At 32.5% G+C, this 21,821-nt stretch overlaps 1 protein-coding gene across 2 annotated transcripts in view; it reads right to left on the bottom strand.

Moving 5' to 3' along the window:
- LOC108903632 (neurotrimin-like) overlaps positions 1-21,821 on the bottom strand; it is a 360,822-nt gene that overhangs the window by 178,059 nt on the left and 160,942 nt on the right. For both annotated transcript variants that reach the window (XM_018705868.1, XM_018705869.1), the window contains exon 2: positions 14,983-15,089. In XM_018705868.1, coding sequence (XP_018561384.1) covers positions 14,983-15,089 — 107 coding nt within the window. The remainder of the gene's footprint in view (positions 1-14,982; positions 15,090-21,821) is intronic.

The raw sequence follows: 21,821 nt of genomic DNA, 5'->3' as shown, positions 1-21,821 counted from the left end.
CCTATGAATTTTGGTTTGAAACCATACGCAACGGCACCGATGATACCGCACGCGAACGTGACATGTGTACCTGAAGTCACCCCCGCTTCCCCACTCCACAGGACGAGAGGTGCGCGTGACAACAACGCAAGTGCTCCCAGCCCACTCCCACCACTGTATTGCGCAGACCGAGGCGCGCGCGCACCGACATCGACGTTATAAAACCGGTGACGATATCGCTTACGGTCTCAGTCATAGCGAAGCATTTGCAAATTCACCCCTGAAGGTGCTGGCAGTGCGGAAGCATTGTATGCGATCAGGAGGATTTAGAACCAACAAGATCTTTTCAGTGGTAATGATGTTAGAGCCAACTCATTGCAAATACTTTCAATAAAAATTATTGATGATAAAACATAAAAATAGAGATTCAGCAAAAAATTTAGGCCTTATTGCTGACTACATATCTCGCATCTCAGATTTGAAAGATCTTAAAAGGTATCATTAATTAAAAACGTGTCTTAATTAGGTCGTTTGGCTTTTTTCGTGAGCATTCAACATGAGTGGTCGATCGATACATTTGAAATGTATGGTAGATATACTTAGCTTGGAAGAGCATTTTTTTACACAACTTTCGAATCGTAATATTATAAAATCCGAAAGTAAATTCGTTATTCAATTGTTTTAAATATATTAAGGGAAGCGTTTTTATTTTTTCGTGAACATCCGCCGGGAACAAGACTAATGTATTTTTTAGATAATTCATTAACGGAGGGAAGTTTTTAATGTAATTTGCCGAAGTAGCGATTTCTCAAAGTAACATAAAAGAGTTGTCCTGGCGACTTCCAATATCTCAGTCCTGACTAGCTAATCAGGTCGGATGGGTTGGCATCCCTTCTCCATACTGATTAAGAATTTGATCATAGAACGATATTTCCTGAACTTTCTCCGAATAATACCCCATAGGTTTTATGTATTTGGAACTTTACGACGCTTTCATTGATCGTACTTAAATCTGCATTTCCCCTGTAACAACAAACCCATAAACTTTTTCAATTATAGGTTATGACCCCTTTTACTTTAGTTAATAGTTATAATTGACTTTTATATAGGAGCCATATCTATTTTATTATGAACACCTATTAAGCCCAGATTTATTTCCATTGTTTCTTTTCGCCACCGACTATACCTCGAACTTACTCCACCGATCTGAATTTATTGCTTTGTTTGGTCCGTAAAAGCCGCATATGAAAACCTTAACATAAATAAATTAAGACCAAACACAACCTTTCGATGATATGAATACAGCTATTATGTTATTTTATTAGCAGTGGTATATTTCATTTCCCTTTCTTCTTCCTTATCTTCCTTCAAATGAAATCACTTTATTGTCGATATATTCCTTTATTACTTAAGGACCCGTAAAACTTAAAGTCCCCCCAAAAATAAAGGAAGGTTTTAAAACATTTAATACGTGCGAATTTGCTGAAAATATTTGTTATGGTTATAAATTTATTTTCTATATTATGCAGTCAATACTAGAACAAAGGCTTTATACGATAAACTCTAAAGTCGAGCGTGGGATGAGATTAAAGCTGTAAGTTTTTGCGGTACCGTCAACCTGATTTTGATCTCGTGTACAACGTTCTTCTAAAAAAACATACAATTTTACTCTATTTAATTCTTCTGCAACCTCAATTAAAATGTCTGAGACACAAACTAGCTTAAACGCAATAATTACTGCCCCTCCCTAAATTACATTGCCTTGTTCCGAGCCATCCCCTATTATAAATAAATCAGACAGATGCAGCCTTCAAAAACGCTGTAATGAAAATTTGATGGGTTCCTCAATTTAATATCGTTAATTAAGGTATTATACCCTCATCGGGAGAAAGTTACCTAAAGTACATAAGCTACCTAGCTAAATGGATATGTTGGCAGGAACAGCAGAAACCAAATAAATCAGTGGTGTACCCTTACAATCTCAAGTAATTCAAAAAATATTTAAAAGTTATCTACCAGGGGCCACGAAATATGCACGTTAAAATTATGTTAAAAACATAAGCGTTAAATGCAGGTACGTTAAAATCGTGTACGTTAAATTAAGCACGTTAAACCAAATTTTACTGTCTTTAGAAATTATAACATATTTTCCGAGATATTTTATCCCAAAATATCGAAATTATTGTTTATTACATAAATTTTTATCGTTATTCGAGGCAACTTTATTTGGAATAGTGTACTACGTATTACTACATCTTTACATGCATAGAAATTGTGCTTATTTCATACTGAATATATTAAAAGATACATCAAAATTATGTACGTTAAATGCATGCTAAGAACATGTACTTTAAAAACGCATACGTTAGAGGTTTACATAAGAAAAACATGTACGTTAAAATCGTGTACGTTAAATTATGCACGTTAAACTAAATTTTACTGTTTCTAGAAATTATAACATATTTTCCGAGGTTTTATCCCAAACTGTCGAAATTATTATCTATTACATAAATTTTTATCGTTATTCGAAGGAACTTTATTTGGAATAATGTACTACGTATTACTACATCTTTAGATGCATAGAAATTGTGCTTACTTAATACTGAATTTATTAAAAGTATGCGTTAAAATTATGTACGTTAAATGTATGCTAAGAACGTGTACGTGAAAAACGCATACGTTAGAAGCTTACACAAGAAAAACATGTACGTTAAATTGTGTACGTTAAAACAAATTTTACTGTTTTTAGAAATTTCAACATATTTTCTAAGGTTCTTAAACTGGTTTAATATTAAGAATACCTAAAAAAAATATTTTTGCAATTTGATTGTAGTTACCTTTTATTAATCAGAAAATTATATGTAGTAAATACCCGCATTGAGAGACCTAAAATTTGCGCCTCTATTGCACACCTATCGAATATTGAAATTAGACGGCAGCAGATACCTCAATAACATTTTTATTAAAATATTGAATTAATTAAAGCAATAATTCAAGAGGCAGGGCGTCCCTGCGTACGTACACCGCTGTCGCAAGGAGCTGAGATTCAAAGTAGGCGACTTCTACGTGGATTCCTACAAGTCGCCGAGTGAGAAAGGAGGGTATAAAGTCATTCGCAGTTTGGAAAATAGGCTGCCACGTTTTGGGGCTTACCTCAGCTTTACACATCGGAAGCGCAATCGAGATAGGCAGGGGTGGACCTAGTTTTAGGTAACGAACTTGCAAGAGAGCATGAACAACGGTTTAGCGACTGTAAAGTGTGCGAAATTTAAAATATTTGCAGGAAATCGCAATTCTGGTACGTCTGTTACACGATTTTAAGGAAATAAGATAAAAAATTCTTCAGGACCATAAAATACATACATTATAAATGGTTGTTTTGTATGGTATAAGTATGTTTCATTGTAATCTTGTACGTTATATGCATGATTCACTGTAATGTATACGTTATATGCACGTTTCACAGTAATGTGTACGTTTCGCAGTAATATGTACGTTATATTCACATATCACAGTAAAGTATACGTTATATGTACGTTTCACAGTAATATGTGCGTTATATACACGTATCACAGTAACGTGTACGTTATATGCACAAATCGCAGTAATGTGTACGTTATATGAACTTTTTGCTGTAATATTCTATATGTGTGTTAAGAATGATCCTAAAATGGAGTCTTTGTTTAGTTTGAAATGAAATAAAGGAAATGCCTTTCCTAGATTATAATATAACACGTTATATATTTAAAAAATATGTACGTTATACTCGCGTATACGTTACGGATGCGTACGTTATATGCAATTTTATTTATATGATTTAAAATTGCGTTGTTTATTTTTTAACGTACTGCTATAATGTTGCCTTATAATTTGGCGAATGCGAGGGATAAGTCGACGTATTTCTCAAAGTTTTGCATTGGAAGTTGTTGCCGCCGCTAGGTAGATCCCCCTTTATATCTTGTCTTCCTTTATTTTGGATGTCGAATGGCATCAGATCACAATAAAGATTCAAGTAGGCTTTAAACGACCGTTTGGGTGTTAGACAGTTGTCTGAGCGGTCTACCAAGTGCCAAACCCTTAGGTCCGTAACATCCCTTAGGGGTGGATTATTTGTTTACCACATTTTTCAAAGATGCTTCTTTGTATTACATCACACACGAAAACGGCGGTGTCAGATTTACCCCAAATGGATTTGGTTTACGCCTGTGACTGACAAACATAAGACAAAAACAATATATTCCGAATGAAGGCTTTGTTTTATCAAATTATTGGGTGTAGGTTACCGTATTATGCGAATTATGAGACCTATGTCAAATTTGAGACATTTTTGTGGAAGTTATATGTAATAATAATAATAATATGTATTATGTACGTTACATATACGTTATATCAGAAATACCTCTTAAGGAAATAACAATATAATTAAAATATTTTTCAGGATTAAGTAAGGAAGGAAATTCTATTGCTATTGTATATAAATTTTAGCATTTAATTAATAACCTTACACTTTAGACACGTTAGCTTATAGTTTATTGACTTAACGGTACGTTCGTCACAAAAAAATGATAACAGCGCTTGTAACTGATTCTGTAAGGGAGTAATTTAAATTCTGATGTCATCTGTATAATCGTATATTAAAATTCTTGAACTGGCGCTAGAACTGATTACTAAATATAACCCTTTGTTGCATCTACACGAGATTTTGATCACGTTCTATACGTTCTGTTTATTGAGTTATTATCACAACACATATTAATTATAAACGGGGGTAATATTCCAGCGCTGATAAATTGTTTACCTTAACATACACTGCGATAGCCGGTATATTCACTGTAATATCTCTTTGACAATTATTATAATGCTCCTAATTTTATAAACGGATTATTAAATATCTTTAGTATACGTTAAAATCATTAAAAATAATATTATTCAAACAAAGCCGTTCATTTTAGTACTCGATAAGATATTTGGAAGTGTTACATTACATGAGATTTGAAACGTTTTGAAAAAGCAATATAATTAAAATTAACACATACGTACGTTACATCAGAGTGTGTATTAAACGTTGCACGTTATATATTGTATTGCAAATGGTATGTGAATACATATTTGAATACAGAAAATTTTTCCCAAACTTATTATGCCATTTGTGTTACATTAACACATTAAAAATGGGCGTACGTTAAAACTACGTACGTTAAATGCAAGTTTTACTCTTTTGTAATTATTAATTTTGTCTTCATATTTGTAAACGACATTAGAATAATTACGTAAGTACACAAAAATTCTTGTGCTTGAAATATGCTATTCCGTGAAGATTTTCTCATATTATGTTGATTTGTGTATTTAGAATGGGCCAAAATCACGGAGGTGTTAAAATATGTGGTGTAAAAAGTGCGAAGGAATAGTCATGACTTTATGGTGAGGATTTTATTCCTCCGACAGGCGTCCCAACGGTCTACTTTACAACTTTATTGACGCCTCAACTCACTAAACTTGTGTAAAAAGGAGCCACGTTTGTTTAATGCTTTTTTATCGTCCATGAATTGTCAAGACGTAGTCAAACCACTTATTATCACTTTTTTATGGGCGCTTAACGCCTTAAGTGTTCTAAATGTCGTCGTAATTTGCTTTGTTTTAATTCTATCAACTCCAATCTGAATTAGGCGGTAGGTACACGAATAATTCGCGATAATCCTTCCATTAAATTCGCAGTTTATTAACAGATTTTTTAAGAACCCGTTATAAAATAAATAATACTGCTGACAATTACGTGATTTTTTAAATATTGCAAATTTTTTACAAACTTTCTATTGTGATTATAGGATTGCCGTACGAAATGACATTTTATTTAAGTGGCAATTTAATACAAACAGGTCTACTCGAATCGAAAGGGTCAATATTGGTTATATTTTTTTGTAAATAAATAATCGCATTGGAAATATCTCGATTTTATTCGGACAAAAGGTTTGGTTCGCCGTACACGTCGCTAGCCCGAAGCTAAAATATTTTATGAGTGAAAGTTCATATATTAGTTATGGATTCGATAAGAAATTGTACGTGACTGAGAATTGTAATAACCTTGTATTAAACAGATTACAAAAGTTGAATGCAGGGTAAACTCGGCAAATACCAAGACACACCACGGTTTTGGGTGATTACTGAACCAGGCTAATTCTGTTAAAATATGCACCGTTCCTAGTTTACACTAAGGTGGATTCTGTTGTCATATTCCATTTCATAAACCACGCTTGCGGTAAATTCTGCGGTGTGGCATATACGGAAAAATTAACCAACGTTTACTCGTCTCATTCGATCCCACCCATCTAGAAAATGCGGTTAAATTACTAATAAAACAAGATCCCTCCTCACATAAATTAAACAGGTAATAATAAACAGTGCTTTCCGACAATATTTAAAAATTGGAAACATTAAATCAACCACAGTAAACTTACACATAACGTACATGTTTTAACGTACATTCCGTTTCTTTAGTCTTGGCGATTTAATATTTTTGATTGTGCACCTAAAATCATACATATGATAACGTACAATTTGTCCCAGGGGTACGTTATAAATTGCATTGTATTTTCAAATTTTAAAACTTACATATAACGTTTTTTTTTTAGGGATTAGATTTACTTATTTTTTAGTCTTAAAACGAAAATTAATTTATTTAAAGCGATCAATAATGTATGTACGTTATAACATTTGAAAACACTAAATAATTAAAATCAAGACGACGGAAAAATTAAAATGAGAAACTTTAAATCAACCAACACTAAGTAAACTTACATATAACGTACATGTTTTAACGTACATTACAGCCTTACTTTCTTTGATTTGGCGCGTTATTTTTAATTTTCGATTATTCACCTAAAATCATATATATGATATAACGTACAATTTATCCCAGGAGTACGTTATACTCTTTACTAGTTTAGAATTCTGAAACTTATTGCTTTATTCACAGAAATAATTTATTTGAAGCAAATAATATGATCTTGTGTACGTTGTAGCACAGAAAACAATAAATACCTAATTAAAATGGAGACAATGACAGACAATGGAAAAATTAATATACCTACAGTAAGATGTGAAACATTAGTCAACCCTCACCAAGTAAACTTACATATAACGTACATGTTTTAACGTACACTTCGTTGCAGTTTTACATTTCTTTGATTTTGGAACGTATTTTAAATTTTCGATTGTTCACCTAAAATTATATACCTATATGATATAACGTACAATTTATCCCAGGAGTACGTTATACTCTTTACTAGTTTAGAATTCTGAAACTTATTGCTTTATTCACAGAAATAATTTATTTGAAGCAAATAATATTATCTTGTGTACGTTATAGCACAGAAAACAATAAATACCTAATTAAAATGGAGAGAATGACAGACAATGGAAAAATTAATATACCTACAGGAAGCTGAGAAACATTAAGTCAACCCCCACCAAGTAAACTTACATATAACGCACATGTTTTAACGTACACTTCGTTGCAGTTTTACATTTCTTTGATTTTGGAACGTATTTTAAATTTTCGATTGTTCACCTAAAATTATATACCTATATGATATAACGTACAATTTATCCCAGGAGTACGTTATACTCTTTACTATAGTTTAGAATTCTGAAACTTATTGCTTTATTCACAGAAATAATTTATTTCAAGCAAATAATATCTTGTGTACGTTATCTCACAGGAAAACAATAAATAATTAAAATCAATACGGCGGAAAAATTAATAAAACGTTAACTTTAAGGAAATAGTAAACTAATTTAAATATTTTATAAGAGCAAATCGTATGTTACAATTGAAATTATGTTAGTGAATACGCAAATAAGTTTTAACGGAATATGTACGTTATAACAGAGTGTGCGTTATACACAAATTTTATGTATTGTTTTAATATAACGTACATCTGATATAACGTACAGGATAATTGTCTCAATTATAAAATTTCTCGATATGTTATAACGTATATTAATACGTACGAAAGACGAACGTCACGCGAAGCCACCGCTGATATTTTGCAGAGGGCGTTGCAGTAAAATTCTAACAATGAGCAGTTTTCATTTGATAATATACTTGTATTTATCACTAATAAGTTTCAAGGAAATCCAAGTTGCTTTAAATGCGAAATATCCAGCGCCCCGAGAGTTAAATCTAAAATTCTTGGAAAATTAGTTCACTTTGTAGTGCGGATATACAAAAGCTGTAGCAAAATGCATTAACCTATACGCCTTGCTACGTCAATGCTGTCTGGTACATGTAGCGCATTCTGTTATCACTATTATGTTTAGATTGTAGGTATTTGCAACGTCTTTAGCCTTCGAGGAATAAATATGCAATTAGACGGCATAAATCTGATTATAAAATTAAACGAGTATTCGCACCAGCACGGAGTAAGTTGCGCCGCACCAGGAATTTCGTGACTGTAAAAAATTTAATTTAACGTTAAATTGAAATACACTAGTCACAAAAAATATAGGAAGAAAAAAGACCAAAAGTTTCGAAAGTGGCTGCAACTTGGAGAAAAATGAAATTAAAGTTTACAGTTTCGTAAGAATTTTTTTTTATTTTTGCTTCCCTTTCGAAAGGTACACGGGCGATTTTTTTTATCCTTTAATTTTAGTGAGCAGTTTATTAATATTTTTATTATAAGAATTTAGAATTTGAAAATATGGACGACCAAAACTAAATTCCAAATTATTAACAGTACAGTTAAAACTAATATTCCTGGTTTATGTGTAGACCTTTTTGCGACGTCGGCGTCGGCCTATTTATCAGTGTTGTGATATATTATTTATTACTATATTTTATGGAGAGGTTGCAGAACTGATTTTAGTCAAACTTCACGGTGAAATTTTTTGCTCGTGCTTGCCAAAACTTTCTCTTAAAGCCGAGGGACCCATTTTACTGTTACTGGTATGTTTACAAGTTCAAAATTTATTTATGAGTTGTTACTAGCGCATGGAGACTAGAAGGAACCCATGTATAAAATATTTAGTTAAAATGTGTTTATATTTAGAAGATTAAAGTACGTTCAGTTAAAAGCTCTTATTGCTTAAGATATCTTTAAAAGTCTGACGTTTTTTTTTGTTAAAAGGAAAATAAATACCAGATTTATCCCAACTTCAATTTCTATTATGATGTTTACTTCTGCGACAAATTTTTTAAGCACATGAAATAAAAAGTTAAAGGCTTAAATTAAATAAATATTAATAGAACGCTATAAAACAGCTGAAACAAGTTTTTTTTGTACAAGGACAAAAAAAAACAACTCAAATTTGTGTTTTCAATTACGTCTCCTGAAATGTATCGAAATTCTCAAATATACATATTTATTTATAGTATTGTTGTTGTGTTTATGTGCCTACACCAAGTTGAGAACATTTTCCGAGTTGAGACCCGGCTTTATTTTTACTATTCCATGCAATATGTAATACGAGAACGATTCTCGAAGAGGGTGAGCTAGTGGTGGGCTTGAGAGAGAATCCTTGATTACGGAGTTGAATATTATTAGATTATAAGCCTCAAGCTAGGTCCGTTCGGCTTACCGGTATCTGTTAAACCTCTCCGTTCTCTCAACGCAGTGGCGTCAATGGCGGGTAGCCACCTCAATACAGCTGTGTAAAAATAGTCAATCGTGTTGCTTATTAAATGGTGCTAAACATCGGTTTATTGCAGTTAATATACTTATGCTGAAATAAATAAATCATTTTTTTGCGACAACTATCTGTATGTTGTAGCAACTAAACAATTACTTGGGGTTAATATATCTTTTAAATTTGGTCTTCGATGGCGAGTTTGCTATGACACTGCAATTTATCATATGTTATCTTGTTACTCATCACTAAATAGCTTACAGTAAGGAAAATTAGCTTTATTACTAGATTTATTTTGAATCCGTAATTTTAATTGTTGATAAAGTTGATTATTAAATCCAAATAACCCGTATATTTGCCGCAATTAAACTAGAATATTTATATCGGAAGTAATCGATTAAATTGGTAATTGTATGTCATGTTTGCCTGTTGCTGTTTTCACGTTCTATTACGTCGGTTATTCGGGGATCTCTACCAACTTGATTTGATAGGACCGACTGAGCGGACAGCGTCTACGGTGATCCATATAAATAAGCAGATGAACGTTTCCTCATTGATTACGTGGTTATCGCGTGGGGTGGAAAGGGCAGGGGATAATAACATAAATGCTAATGAATATTATCGATGGGAAACTCAGTTGTTGCTGTGTACCTCTCTAAATCAAAGCGGGCCAGTTTATAGATCGCTTTTCCCTGTCATATAAAATTTAAACTATAAGTAAAAAGTACTGCCATATTCTTTTATAACGTATTCAACTACTACCCTTAAAACTAGTACGTTATATCAGAGGCATATTTTAAGGAAACAGCAACGTAATTAAAATATTTCCCCAAGGCTAAATAGTATGTACGTTATGACCGTTGTACGTGATAACCTTGTACGTTAAGTTTTCTCTCTCTATAAGACTTATAATAAAATTCCTTCATAACACACTGTTGATACGTTATATCAGATGTACTTTTTATCGTAGAAGGTAATTTTGGGCCATTTGGAAAATCAAAGTATGTTGGTACGTTATATCAGATGTACGTTTTATCGTAGAAGGTAATTAATATTTTCCGAGACCATCATAAATAATCAACTTTATAATGAAAATGTTTTTAATTCTATCGTATAAAAAATCATACGTTGCTAACAAATATAATTTGGGTCATCAAAGTATGTTGTCACTCATCACATCCAATGTTTATTTCAATTTATCGAAATCTTTCGAATTTTTAAATGCTTGTGCAATTTATACATGTACATTAAGACGAGTATATAATGTACACTGTGTTATAACGTACACTGTGTTATAACGTACACTGTGTTATAACGTACATATTACACTTATTATGGCAATTTTAATTATATGTATAGTGTTCGTTTAAAATGATAAATTAAATTATTTTCTCCATACAAGTTTTGTTGTACTTTTTTCTGTTATTATTTCACTATTTAGATGTCTACTGAACCTTATGTGTCAAAGAAAAAATATGTATTTCAATTTGGGGTTATTGAAGCAATTATTCAGTTGTTTTTGTCGAGAATGTGAAATTTGTCAAGAAATTTCCATTATTAAATTCCAGTCAATTTTCATTTCCTACTCTACGCCTCTGCTCCAGCATCAATAACAAATACAGTTTGTTGCGACAGTTTTAAATTAAATATGTAAACTTTCTTGATTTTCAATGGTTTGTGCGTTCCTTGTTGATTAGCTTTTCAACAACTTTGCGATGCCTAATTCAAATGAAATCGGGAACAAATTTTGTCACCAATTTGTCATATATTTTCGCGAAATACTTTTCAGCATAATGTCTTCCTTATAATCAATACGTTTAGGTTTACATTTACATTTGAAGCACATAATTTAGAGACTGATTCAATGTTAGACGCCAAATACCCAACTACAAGTGAATTCAAATTGTCCATTTCCCTTAAAATCCAAAAGTATTGTCTATTATTATTTATTTTATAGGAATTTGTCCTATGGACAGAATTAAAGTGCTATAGAATCCATAAACATAAACTTTTAAATTTAATATAAAACGCTACGTTAATTTTATATAAATCAGGGTATAATATAAATTAATACTTAATTATAAAGTTTAATTAATTACTACTCTTCAATTATTTGTTGCTTTCACAGGTCAATTGGTACTGGTATATTTGTGGTGTTTAATCTATGAATACTAGACAGGTCTTGTTAATTTTGTTTTTAAGCTTATAAATTGGGATAAGTACTGAACCAAAATTAAATTCCATCAGTTTATTTGTTTATGTGGATACAGTTAGGAAAATACTAATAAATAGAAATATTTTCTTAGGACCAAAAAATTTGTACGTTAAAACTAGTGTACATTATATTAATGTACGTTATATGCAATTTTAATTTAATAGCAATGTATTGTCAAAATAAAAAAGGAATTTTCAAAGCCTGAGAACGTTATATGCAAGTATTGCTGTCACGTGTACGTTTGTATTGAGTATACGTTAAAAGCATATACGTTATTTGCAATTTTGCTTCAATAGCTATATTTTAAGATAGATTTCCAAATGCGATATATTAAAATGGATTTTGTAAGCCCGAGAACGTTATATGCAAGTTTTGCTGTCACGTGTACGTTTGTATTGAGTATACGATAAAAGCATATACGTTATATGTAATTTTGCTTCAATAGCTATATTTTAAGATATATATTTCCAAATGCGACATTTTAAAATGGACTTTCTACGCCCGAGAACGTTATAGGCAAGTTTTGCTGTAACGTGTACGTTATAATTGGGTGTATGTTAAAAACATATACGTTATATTCAATTTTACTTCAATACCGATTAAAATTAATTTTCAAATGCGAGTAAACATTATATGCGTGTTATTGTAACGTGTACATTATAATTAGGTGTACGTTACTTTAATAGTGATATTTTAAAATGGATTTATTTATTTCCATGTGAAGGTTAACAAATATTATTAATATTTTTCCTAGGTTTTGATACTTTTGACACTAGGTCTTCATTTTAGGTAACATAATATCCCTCACTTAAACGTTATATTTTTGCAATATTTAGAATAGTTAAATTAACTTTAAGCTTGTACGTTTGACCGAGTTTGTGGTATAAACACGTACGTTATACGCAAATTGTACTGCAGTTACTGTTTGCAAGTTTTAAATAATTTTCATTGTGGAAGATGAGTCTTTTATAGTTTTGAAGAGCGTACGCATGTGCGAGAATTGCGGCTTAATGAACGGTTGGTGATTTTTTAAATTCGGATGAGAAGCTTTTGTATATCTGATAAGACCATCGAGTTCCCGAAGTGGCGTATTCTTTAATATAAAGGATCTCGACTGCCAGGGGGAAAGTCCTGTTAAAACGAGAGATGATATATGGCAAATCCTTGTAGTTCTGTCTGGACAGATACTTACATGCGGCACATGATTGATTTGTTCATGGACATCAGATTTGAATCAGTTGAATCCCATGTAGATGCAAAAGTCACAGACGTTTTTAGAAAACTTTTTCGCCGCCAATTTTCTTTAGGCGCGTTCTCTACACTGACATTACTTTTTTAATACATCAGACGTCGTCTTTACTGCTAAAGAAATTGGACAGTGTTTTTACTGATATGTTTCGATTGAAGAGATGGGTGGCTCCCTCTCAGCTGTCCCGAATATTTTATGAATAAAAGATATTTCATTTAATTTTCACCATAGTTTCGCATTCTACTTCAAACTCAGGTTTCCACTATCACTTAAAGCATTCGTCTTCTTTATAGACAATTTTCAAATTACGAGGGGCATTTGGTAATTATTGCGCCTGATGGCAGTTAAGATAGCACTGAAAGATAGAGGGAAAAGATTTAGAATACGTGAACAAAAAATATATTAGCATTTTATTTCCACAGAGTTTATGAAAAAGATTTTTTCCTATGTAGGTGATAACATCTAGACTGACATTTATCAGAGCGACTTTACCGCTACACCAAAAAAATAAAACATGCTAGTTCTATTCTGACCTGAAAATCGATAGTACGAAACCACCTTGTCTTTTCTCGCTTCAAACACAGGGTAAATTTTTACATATAACGTAACTCATTTTTAAGCCTGCTAAGTTCGTCAATTTGTTGCGCGCAGCGTCTGCTATAACGTACTAATCATAACGAGAACGTTACATACCTACGAATATTATTTTAAATATATTTTTGTAAAGTAAAAAATACACAGCATTGGGATTTTGACAAAACATAACGTATACGCAAATAATATTGTACATGCCTGTATTTTAATCTCGAGGTACAAACATTGTTCTCTACATTTGATATAACGTACTAAATTTTGGAATGTAATTTGTAGAATTAAAGTGCAAAAGGTCAAAAGGGTTTCAAAGGAAGTGCATTTATATTGATTTTGGTTAACGCCAAGCTATTTTTGCTTTGAGTAGATATAACGTAATAACGTACACGATTTTAACGTACACTTAGTTACGAAAATACCCGTACATCTGATATAACGTATCCACGGTACAAAAACGTAATAAGAATTCAAATGATTGTTCCCTTTTGTTAAAACAAAGTTAATTTGGTTTTATTGGCGTATAAGTAATGTGTAACGTACACGCATGCATTTATATTGATTTTAGTTAACGCCAAGTTATCTTTACTTTGAGTAGATATGACGTAATAACGTACACGATTTTAACGTACGTACGTAGTTATGAAAATACCCGTACATCTGATATAACGTATCCACAGTACAAAAACGTAATAAGAATTCAAATGATTATTTGTATCTTTTTGTTAAAACAAAGTTAGTTTGGTTTTATTGGCTTAGAAGTAATATGTAACGCACACGATTTTAATGTACACTCAGTTGTAACGTACAAAATATTGTCTTTCATATAGTTGATGAAACGTACCACTTCTAATTATCTCAGTAAGTATGTTATAATTAAATTTTGCTTTATATTTATTTATTATTTTAGATTTCTTGACAAATCAATATATCATAACTATGATACACAATTTTAACGTATACATTTATTATTCTTTTTGAACGTACTAATTTAATAACCTGGCCAAAACAAGTATATAAAAATCCTCTTGCATAGCATTGCAGTCAAACGATTAGCGGATATATAATATACACCGATTTAACGTATAACGTATGTTATAACGTACACATTATTTTTAAACGTACATTTAATATAGTGTAAGTAAGCAGTAAGTGCACTATAAATTTCGATTTATTTATATTTTAGAGTGAAAAAATGTATGGTAGAGTAAAAGGAATTCAAAGGACGTGTGTATTTACGTGGCTTTTGGTTAAAGCAAAGTTGTGTAAATAGAGGAAAAGGCGCATGTTCAGTGGAAATCATAAACATCTAAGTATATTTGCTTACCTTGTAAGTCCCTAGATTCTTGACTGAACAGGCAAATCTGACGTTTCGCCCTGCGGCAACTGTGATATTCTCAATTACGTCTGTGAATTCGGGCTCCTCCACCACCGCTGTAACAACAAGCACACTATAATAATATAGAATTACACTCTGTATAAGGTACAATTTACCTAATAATGCTTATTGCCATTTCTGCTAATTGCTACTATATACCGCTTTATTTTATTGCAGGGTAATTCGTATTAAGCTCGAATTTCCTTATGAGGGTTCCAATTCGAGGATTGGGTTGTATTAATGCATTTTTTCGCCAATTATTATTTCACAAAGCGATACATAAAAGCAAATGCAACGGATTTATATTATTGCAACAATGAAGCAGAAAATGTACATTTAATTTTCAGAAGAATCCTTTTTCAGGTAGGGTAAGGATTTATTTCAGCAGGAGAAAAATCGCAAGTGTGATAATTAGAATTAAGCTTCAGTTTCATAAGAATACTTGGAACATAAGGAATGCTCGAGGGGATTCGGTTAAGGTTAAATCTTTGTTTTACATCTCTCAACCTGAGGGTTTCCTTCAAACACAAACGTAAACCCGTATTCGTATTTAAAATTTCAAATTTTAATCAGTATTTGACTCGCCGAAACGCGAATATTTTACGTTGGGCCACGTGGAATGGCTACACCATTATAATTTACTTTGTGGTTTACGTGACACTGGAAAATCTTTTGATCTCATCCGGAACATCACTAAGCAGTTTGCTGTCAGACAGAAGCACATATACATATTTTACCGGCACAATTTGCAGGATTTTTAACAGGATCGTTAAAGCGGCTTGCAGGATAATAATATGCCGCACCCTCCCCGCACAAATTTTCAATATGCGATTAAAATGATGAATATACAGGGTTTCGTATTGAAAACGATCAAGTCGGGCCCTTTTAAGGCTGCAAAAATGGACATTTTAGAAAAGATAATTGAAAACCGCTTACACCACGTTTAGATATAAGGTGTATTTTTTTTAATTGATATGTTTTATAATTTTATAATATATTTGCTTTGGTGACATATTTGGCAGTCTCGAATTAACGTTGGCCGTTTGTTTATTGTTTTTTAGCGCCTCAATGTCACATCCCATCAGGTGGATTGGTATCAAGTAGCTCACTTGAACTAGGTCAGTATCAAGGGTCAATGACATAAATTCAAAAGCTCAATGCAGTGCTTCAAAAAATTGTATAAAATACGTTTTATTAAGAAATTACATTATTTTTACAAATATTTCAAATGTATCAGATTAGTAAGTATCATTCATTTTTTATTATTTACATAAATTAGTTTTATTTACAACTAGTTCTGTATCAATTTTTTAAAGACATTCGAAATTTTTTGACATTAAAAAAATATGGTGACTTTAAAATAACACGTCGCGTCGGAGTCATACAAAAGCAATGTGTTTTTGCAAAATTATTGTCCATTGCAATTTCATTCCCTGTCGCATAGTTAGTTTCATACAGTTGATTTAAAAATGTAATGCAACACACATAAGTGTTGTTTAGAAGTGCAGTAAAAAAACAATTTGACTTAGAAAAGTATATCCGGACCCTGTATACAATTAAGACTGTATTAAGCTATTTGGGAATCTCTTCTCACAAGAAGAAACTCATTAACTTTGGAAAAAATTACATCTGACCAAAAACTATAAGAATTATACAGGGTGATTCTTATGTTGGAATTTTCATTTTAATATGACATAGAATTCAAAAAAGTAAAAACGTTTTTTTAAATGACTACACAGCCACACAAAAAATGTTATTTTCTGGTCTGGAGGTCAGACTATGTCGACTACATCCAAATCTGTGATCCATTTAACCCCACCACGTCATTGTCACAATCTTCAAAGTTTCAAATAAAATTCACATCATATATCACAGAACACACGCGGTGGATAAGCCGAATGGATCGCATTTTAAAATTACCAGCTGACATTTAAAAAATAACTCGGGTCGCTGAATCCGAATCCGTTATCCATTTAACCCCATCACTTCATGTTTTACGAATAATCCCATATAACCTCATAACCCAAGCTGTCAAGTCCTATTACACACAACGATCGTGTAATCGGAACTGTGTACCCACAATAACCCTATACATTCCTCAAACCTTCTAACCCCATAACCGTGTAATCCCATAACCCCATAACCGATAACTCCAATAACCACGTTACTCAGTAGCTTGACTTAATCTCTCATCGCGGGATATATCAGGACTCTATAAACAGAACCCAACCCTATAACCCCATAACTTCAATAACGACGTTACGCAGTAGTTAGATTGTTTGATGCAAGAAACATAATTTATATCATTATTGGCTCCCAGTTACTGCTTAATGTGGTTATTGGAGTTATGGGGTTAGGGGGTTGGAGGGTTATAGGGTTAAAATATATTCTGTTTATAGATCCCTGATATATCCCGCAATGAGAGATCAAGTCAAGCTACTGAGGAACGTGGTTATTGGCGTTACCAGTTATGGGGTTATGGGATTATACGGTTATGGGGTTAGGGGGTTTGAGGATACGCGAGTAAATGGGGTCATTAGTAAAACCTGACCTGATAGGGAAAATTAATATTATTTTTTAAATTTCATCTGGTAATTTTAAAGTGCGGTCCATTCGGCTTATCCACCGCGTATGTTCTGTGATATATGATGTGAATTTTATTTCAAACTTTGAAGATTGTAACAATGCGGGTCCGGAGCCGTTCGAAATTCATGGGGAAATAATTGCCGCAGAAAAAATTTAATAAATAAAGGATACAGTAGGTACTGATTCGACAGCTGCCATTGTAAAGGGCTTCCCGTAAGCCTAACAAGACTACACTTCAATGTTTGGCTTGACCGCCTACACGTTGAAACGGTGTCCGACCCTCCAACTTTTTGCTTTACAACGAAAAATAACGAATTCCTTTTTTTGTCACCGAAGAATTCTTATTCAAAAGTTTAATGTGGGTCCCTCCTAACGAGCGCGACATGTGATGACTTGGCAGCACTAGTCCACCTTTTTTTTCTACAATTTCTACTATTTCTCCAGCGACGGGGAGCCTTGCTAAAATATTACTACACTGAGAGCAAGCTTTAACATACCTGTAACAAAATCTTTTTTAAATGAGAAAAAATTGTGCTACAGATATTAAACTAAAAAACTAAAAAAAAAAAAAAATTGAAAGATAAAAACTTAACTTTTAAGTGATTTTTCAAAAAGCTGTAATTTGGCGAAAAGCAAATTGAAGCTTCAAGTTTCTAGTTTTAGGATCTCAAAGTCAAAAATGTTTATCAATGACCAGAAATTCGGCAGAAAAAAAAATTAAAAATTTAGGATTTGTTTATCCCATAATTTTTGAGACTAGTGTATTTAACGTAAAATAAACATTTTCTGGGACTCTGAAAGATGGCTTTCAGCGTCGAAGTCTGAGGGGTAATTATTTAAAAGTAATTTGTAGTGTAACTTCAAAATTAATGAGCGTATTTTATACAAAACATTGTATGTTTGCTATGTAAAGGGCTAGTAATCTCCAGAGTACAGACTAAGGTATGGCAGCCGAAAGGTATATCAACAAACGCTTGCCGGGTAAATACAACTTACAAAACCTCTTCATAATCAAGACAGCTCTCTCTTATTCACTATTTAGGCACAAAATCGTAGCCAAAGCAGCACGAATGCGATGAATAAACATGGGACAGAAGGCATTGTGTTTTCTTCTAATATTTGCGATAGCCCACAACCAAATCTGCTCTAATTTATTTTCTTCAGTTAGCACCTTGACTTTTTGGAAAAAACAAAATAGAAGTGTTCAGAAAGTTAAAAATTACGCATTTTCTGAAAAGGATGAAATCCTTTTGTTCCTAATAGAAAGGACATTAAAACTAATTTGAATCCTATTACCGTAAATTTATTCAAAATTTCAAAATAAATAAAGTTGTATCACTACATAAAAACAACCAAGAAATAGAAAAATCATTATTGTAAAATTTTTCTGAACGGCAAATATTACTAGCGGTTGACTTCGCACCTGGTATGATATGACGGGATGGTAAACGGTTGAAAAACAAACTGCTGCGTTAATTCAAACATCTTTCGAGATACATATTTATGTAGATTCGATGTACATGTAACGTGCTTACGGACCACCCTGTGTATAATTTGAACAAAATTAGAAGGGATCTGACTGGTTGCAACCGTTTTAAATTACACTCCTGTTTATTTTTATTTACTTTAAGTAGAGGAATCCTCCGCAAAGTTTGTCCCTTTTAGGAAATACCTGAGAATTTGTTGATAATGAGTTGATAATTATACTGAAATTAATTAATTTGTGCTAAAATTTATAAAACGTGCGATAACATTGCAGTCAGTGGCGTCAGGTTAGCAACATGCTCCGTCCCGAATAATCTCGGAATCGGAAATTAAAATCGATTGGTCGGCACCAAAAGGAGCTTTTCCGTTTTACACTAGCGCAGTTATGTAGCCTATGTTGCTCTAAGCTGATCTGCTGTTCGTTTCTCGCTTGACGAAATTTTACAGTCTTATGCACGTATAATGCCTATACAAGATATGAGTAACAAGTCTATGATGAGATGAGAATACGCTGTGATACGTATTCGATAGCGACGATTGCCTAAGCAAACCCTCCCAGGAATATAATAGGGTCGGTCCACATTTTTTCTCACGAGATTTGCCCAAAATGTTTAACACGCTCCTAGTCATTATTCGATTTTCTAACAAAAAAAGAGGTGTGCAATACAGATATCTGCGTTGTAGATTTACTTACTATTATTGGTGGTTGTTGGCACTGCCACGAATACTACCCATGTTCCTAATATGAAACCTCTCAGTAAAATACATTAATAGATTTAAGAGAAAGACTGCCTAAATCAAGTTAGCACCAGATTATGAAATAATCGGAGATTCAGACAGGTCTCACATTGTATATTGCTGGTTTGCTTCTTATGTAAGGGGAAGATCTCAAGTTATCAGATAGTTGTAGTTTGTCAAATCGTCACCTATCTTTTTAACTTTCGGCGTTCCACAGGGCTCTCGCTTGAGACCCTTGCTCTATTAAATATTTATCAATGATATAAAGAATTCTTTGAAATTATTATACGCAGACGATCTTAAAGCGTTCTCACAAATTAAGTCATTACAGAATTGTGATCCAATGCAACAGGATCTAGATTGTCAAATTAAAAAATTAATTACATTTAAATCAGGAAAAATGTTTTAGTGTATCTTTCACAAAGAAATACTCCTTTGAAAATATTAATCGAGTCATCTAGATTAAATAGTTTTTGACAGCAGGATAAGTTTTAGCTCATTGATTACGTAGCTAATAAATGTAACAAAATTATTGGTTTTGTCTGTAGAACTATAGAGACTTCTTACCGGGAAAGTTGATTAAGACAGAAAATCGAAAATAAATTTTGCTCGACCTTTTTAAAAATGACCCCTTTAACTTCAGTTAAGTCGGCGCCCTACTTCGCAATACATTTTGTAACAGGAAACACGGCAGCAGACTACAGAACGTTCAAACGTTGAAGCGAAACAGTTGATTTCCTCAGTAGTGTTCAGCTCATATTCAATTATAAAACATAGTGAAAATGATAACAATATGAAGAATACTAAATTGTAATAACCTAACATTCGAAAACAATTAGTATCGTTATACATTTGTTTTTATTAATAAATAAATAATACATGCTTTTTCCATATCGTTCCTTATCGTTCATTAGGTACAGATTAAAAATGCAATAAATGCTAGGTTAGTGACCAAATAATACGGTAGGTTAAGATTCACTCTCGATAAACCTTATTAGGTCAGCGGTCACGAACGGTCCGAAAAATAATGATTTGAAAATATTTTTTTCCTAAATATGCATTTAATTTTTATCGCGTACCTTCTCGTATTTTACACATTTTTCGCTACCTTCCCTTAAAATTCATGACATTATGACTGAATCACCCTGTATTATGCATATGCTTATAGCCGACTAATTTTTACAAATATCGTGTGGAATACTATGTCTGAAAATTAGCCTAGAAAGCATTGAAGCATTGAAAATAAATCCTTAGGATTCTTACATTTAAAAATTCGTGAGATACAACGATTTAAATTAATTTTTTTAGAAATTCGAAGAATACATTCAGATTTTTTATAGTCCAGTCACTGAAGGCGAAAATAAAGTAAAAGCTCCCAATTTTTTTAGATAGCATAGATTTTCCTGATAATTTGTATACAAGCTCATCTGACCCCCCACTTCAAAAGTTATACAGGGTGGTCCGAATTTTATGCAGGAAACTTCGAGGGTAGATAGATCTCTTTAAAATAATAGGTGTTTGCCTTATAAACATAGGTCTGGAACGGCTTCGTTTTAGAGATACAGGGTGTCAAATTTGTTAAAAAAAATTGATTTTTCGATTATATCTCCGGAATTTATTAACCGATCTCAATAAAATTTGGTATAGATAATGTACGACAGTAGACCTTGCATTCCCTAAAATTCGAGCTCTAGAGGTTCAACCAGTGGTGTACAACTGGACAGGGGTCGCCCTCTTTTTATAAAAAACCTACGCCACTGTATTTTTTACAACATATTGTAACGGATTTATATTCTAATGCACTAAATACGTAAAAAAGGTAACTTGAATTTTTTCCCTAAGATTCGCCGTTCTCAAGTTATTCATACCAATATAGTCCCCTTGTGGCAGACATTTCAAACCATAATATTACAAGAATATTTATGTTTATGCTTGAAAGTAATAATTCAAATAGATGGTTTTCTAGAGAGTTTAGAAAT

The sequence above is a fragment of the Anoplophora glabripennis genome, unplaced genomic scaffold, assembly GCF_000390285.2.
Source record: "Anoplophora glabripennis isolate ALB-LARVAE unplaced genomic scaffold, Agla_2.0 scaffold93, whole genome shotgun sequence".
NCBI classification, from domain to species: Eukaryota; Metazoa; Arthropoda; class Insecta; order Coleoptera; family Cerambycidae; genus Anoplophora; species Anoplophora glabripennis.
The sequence above is the reverse complement of the archived record's forward strand: the minus strand, read 5'-3'. Positions and strand labels throughout refer to the sequence as shown.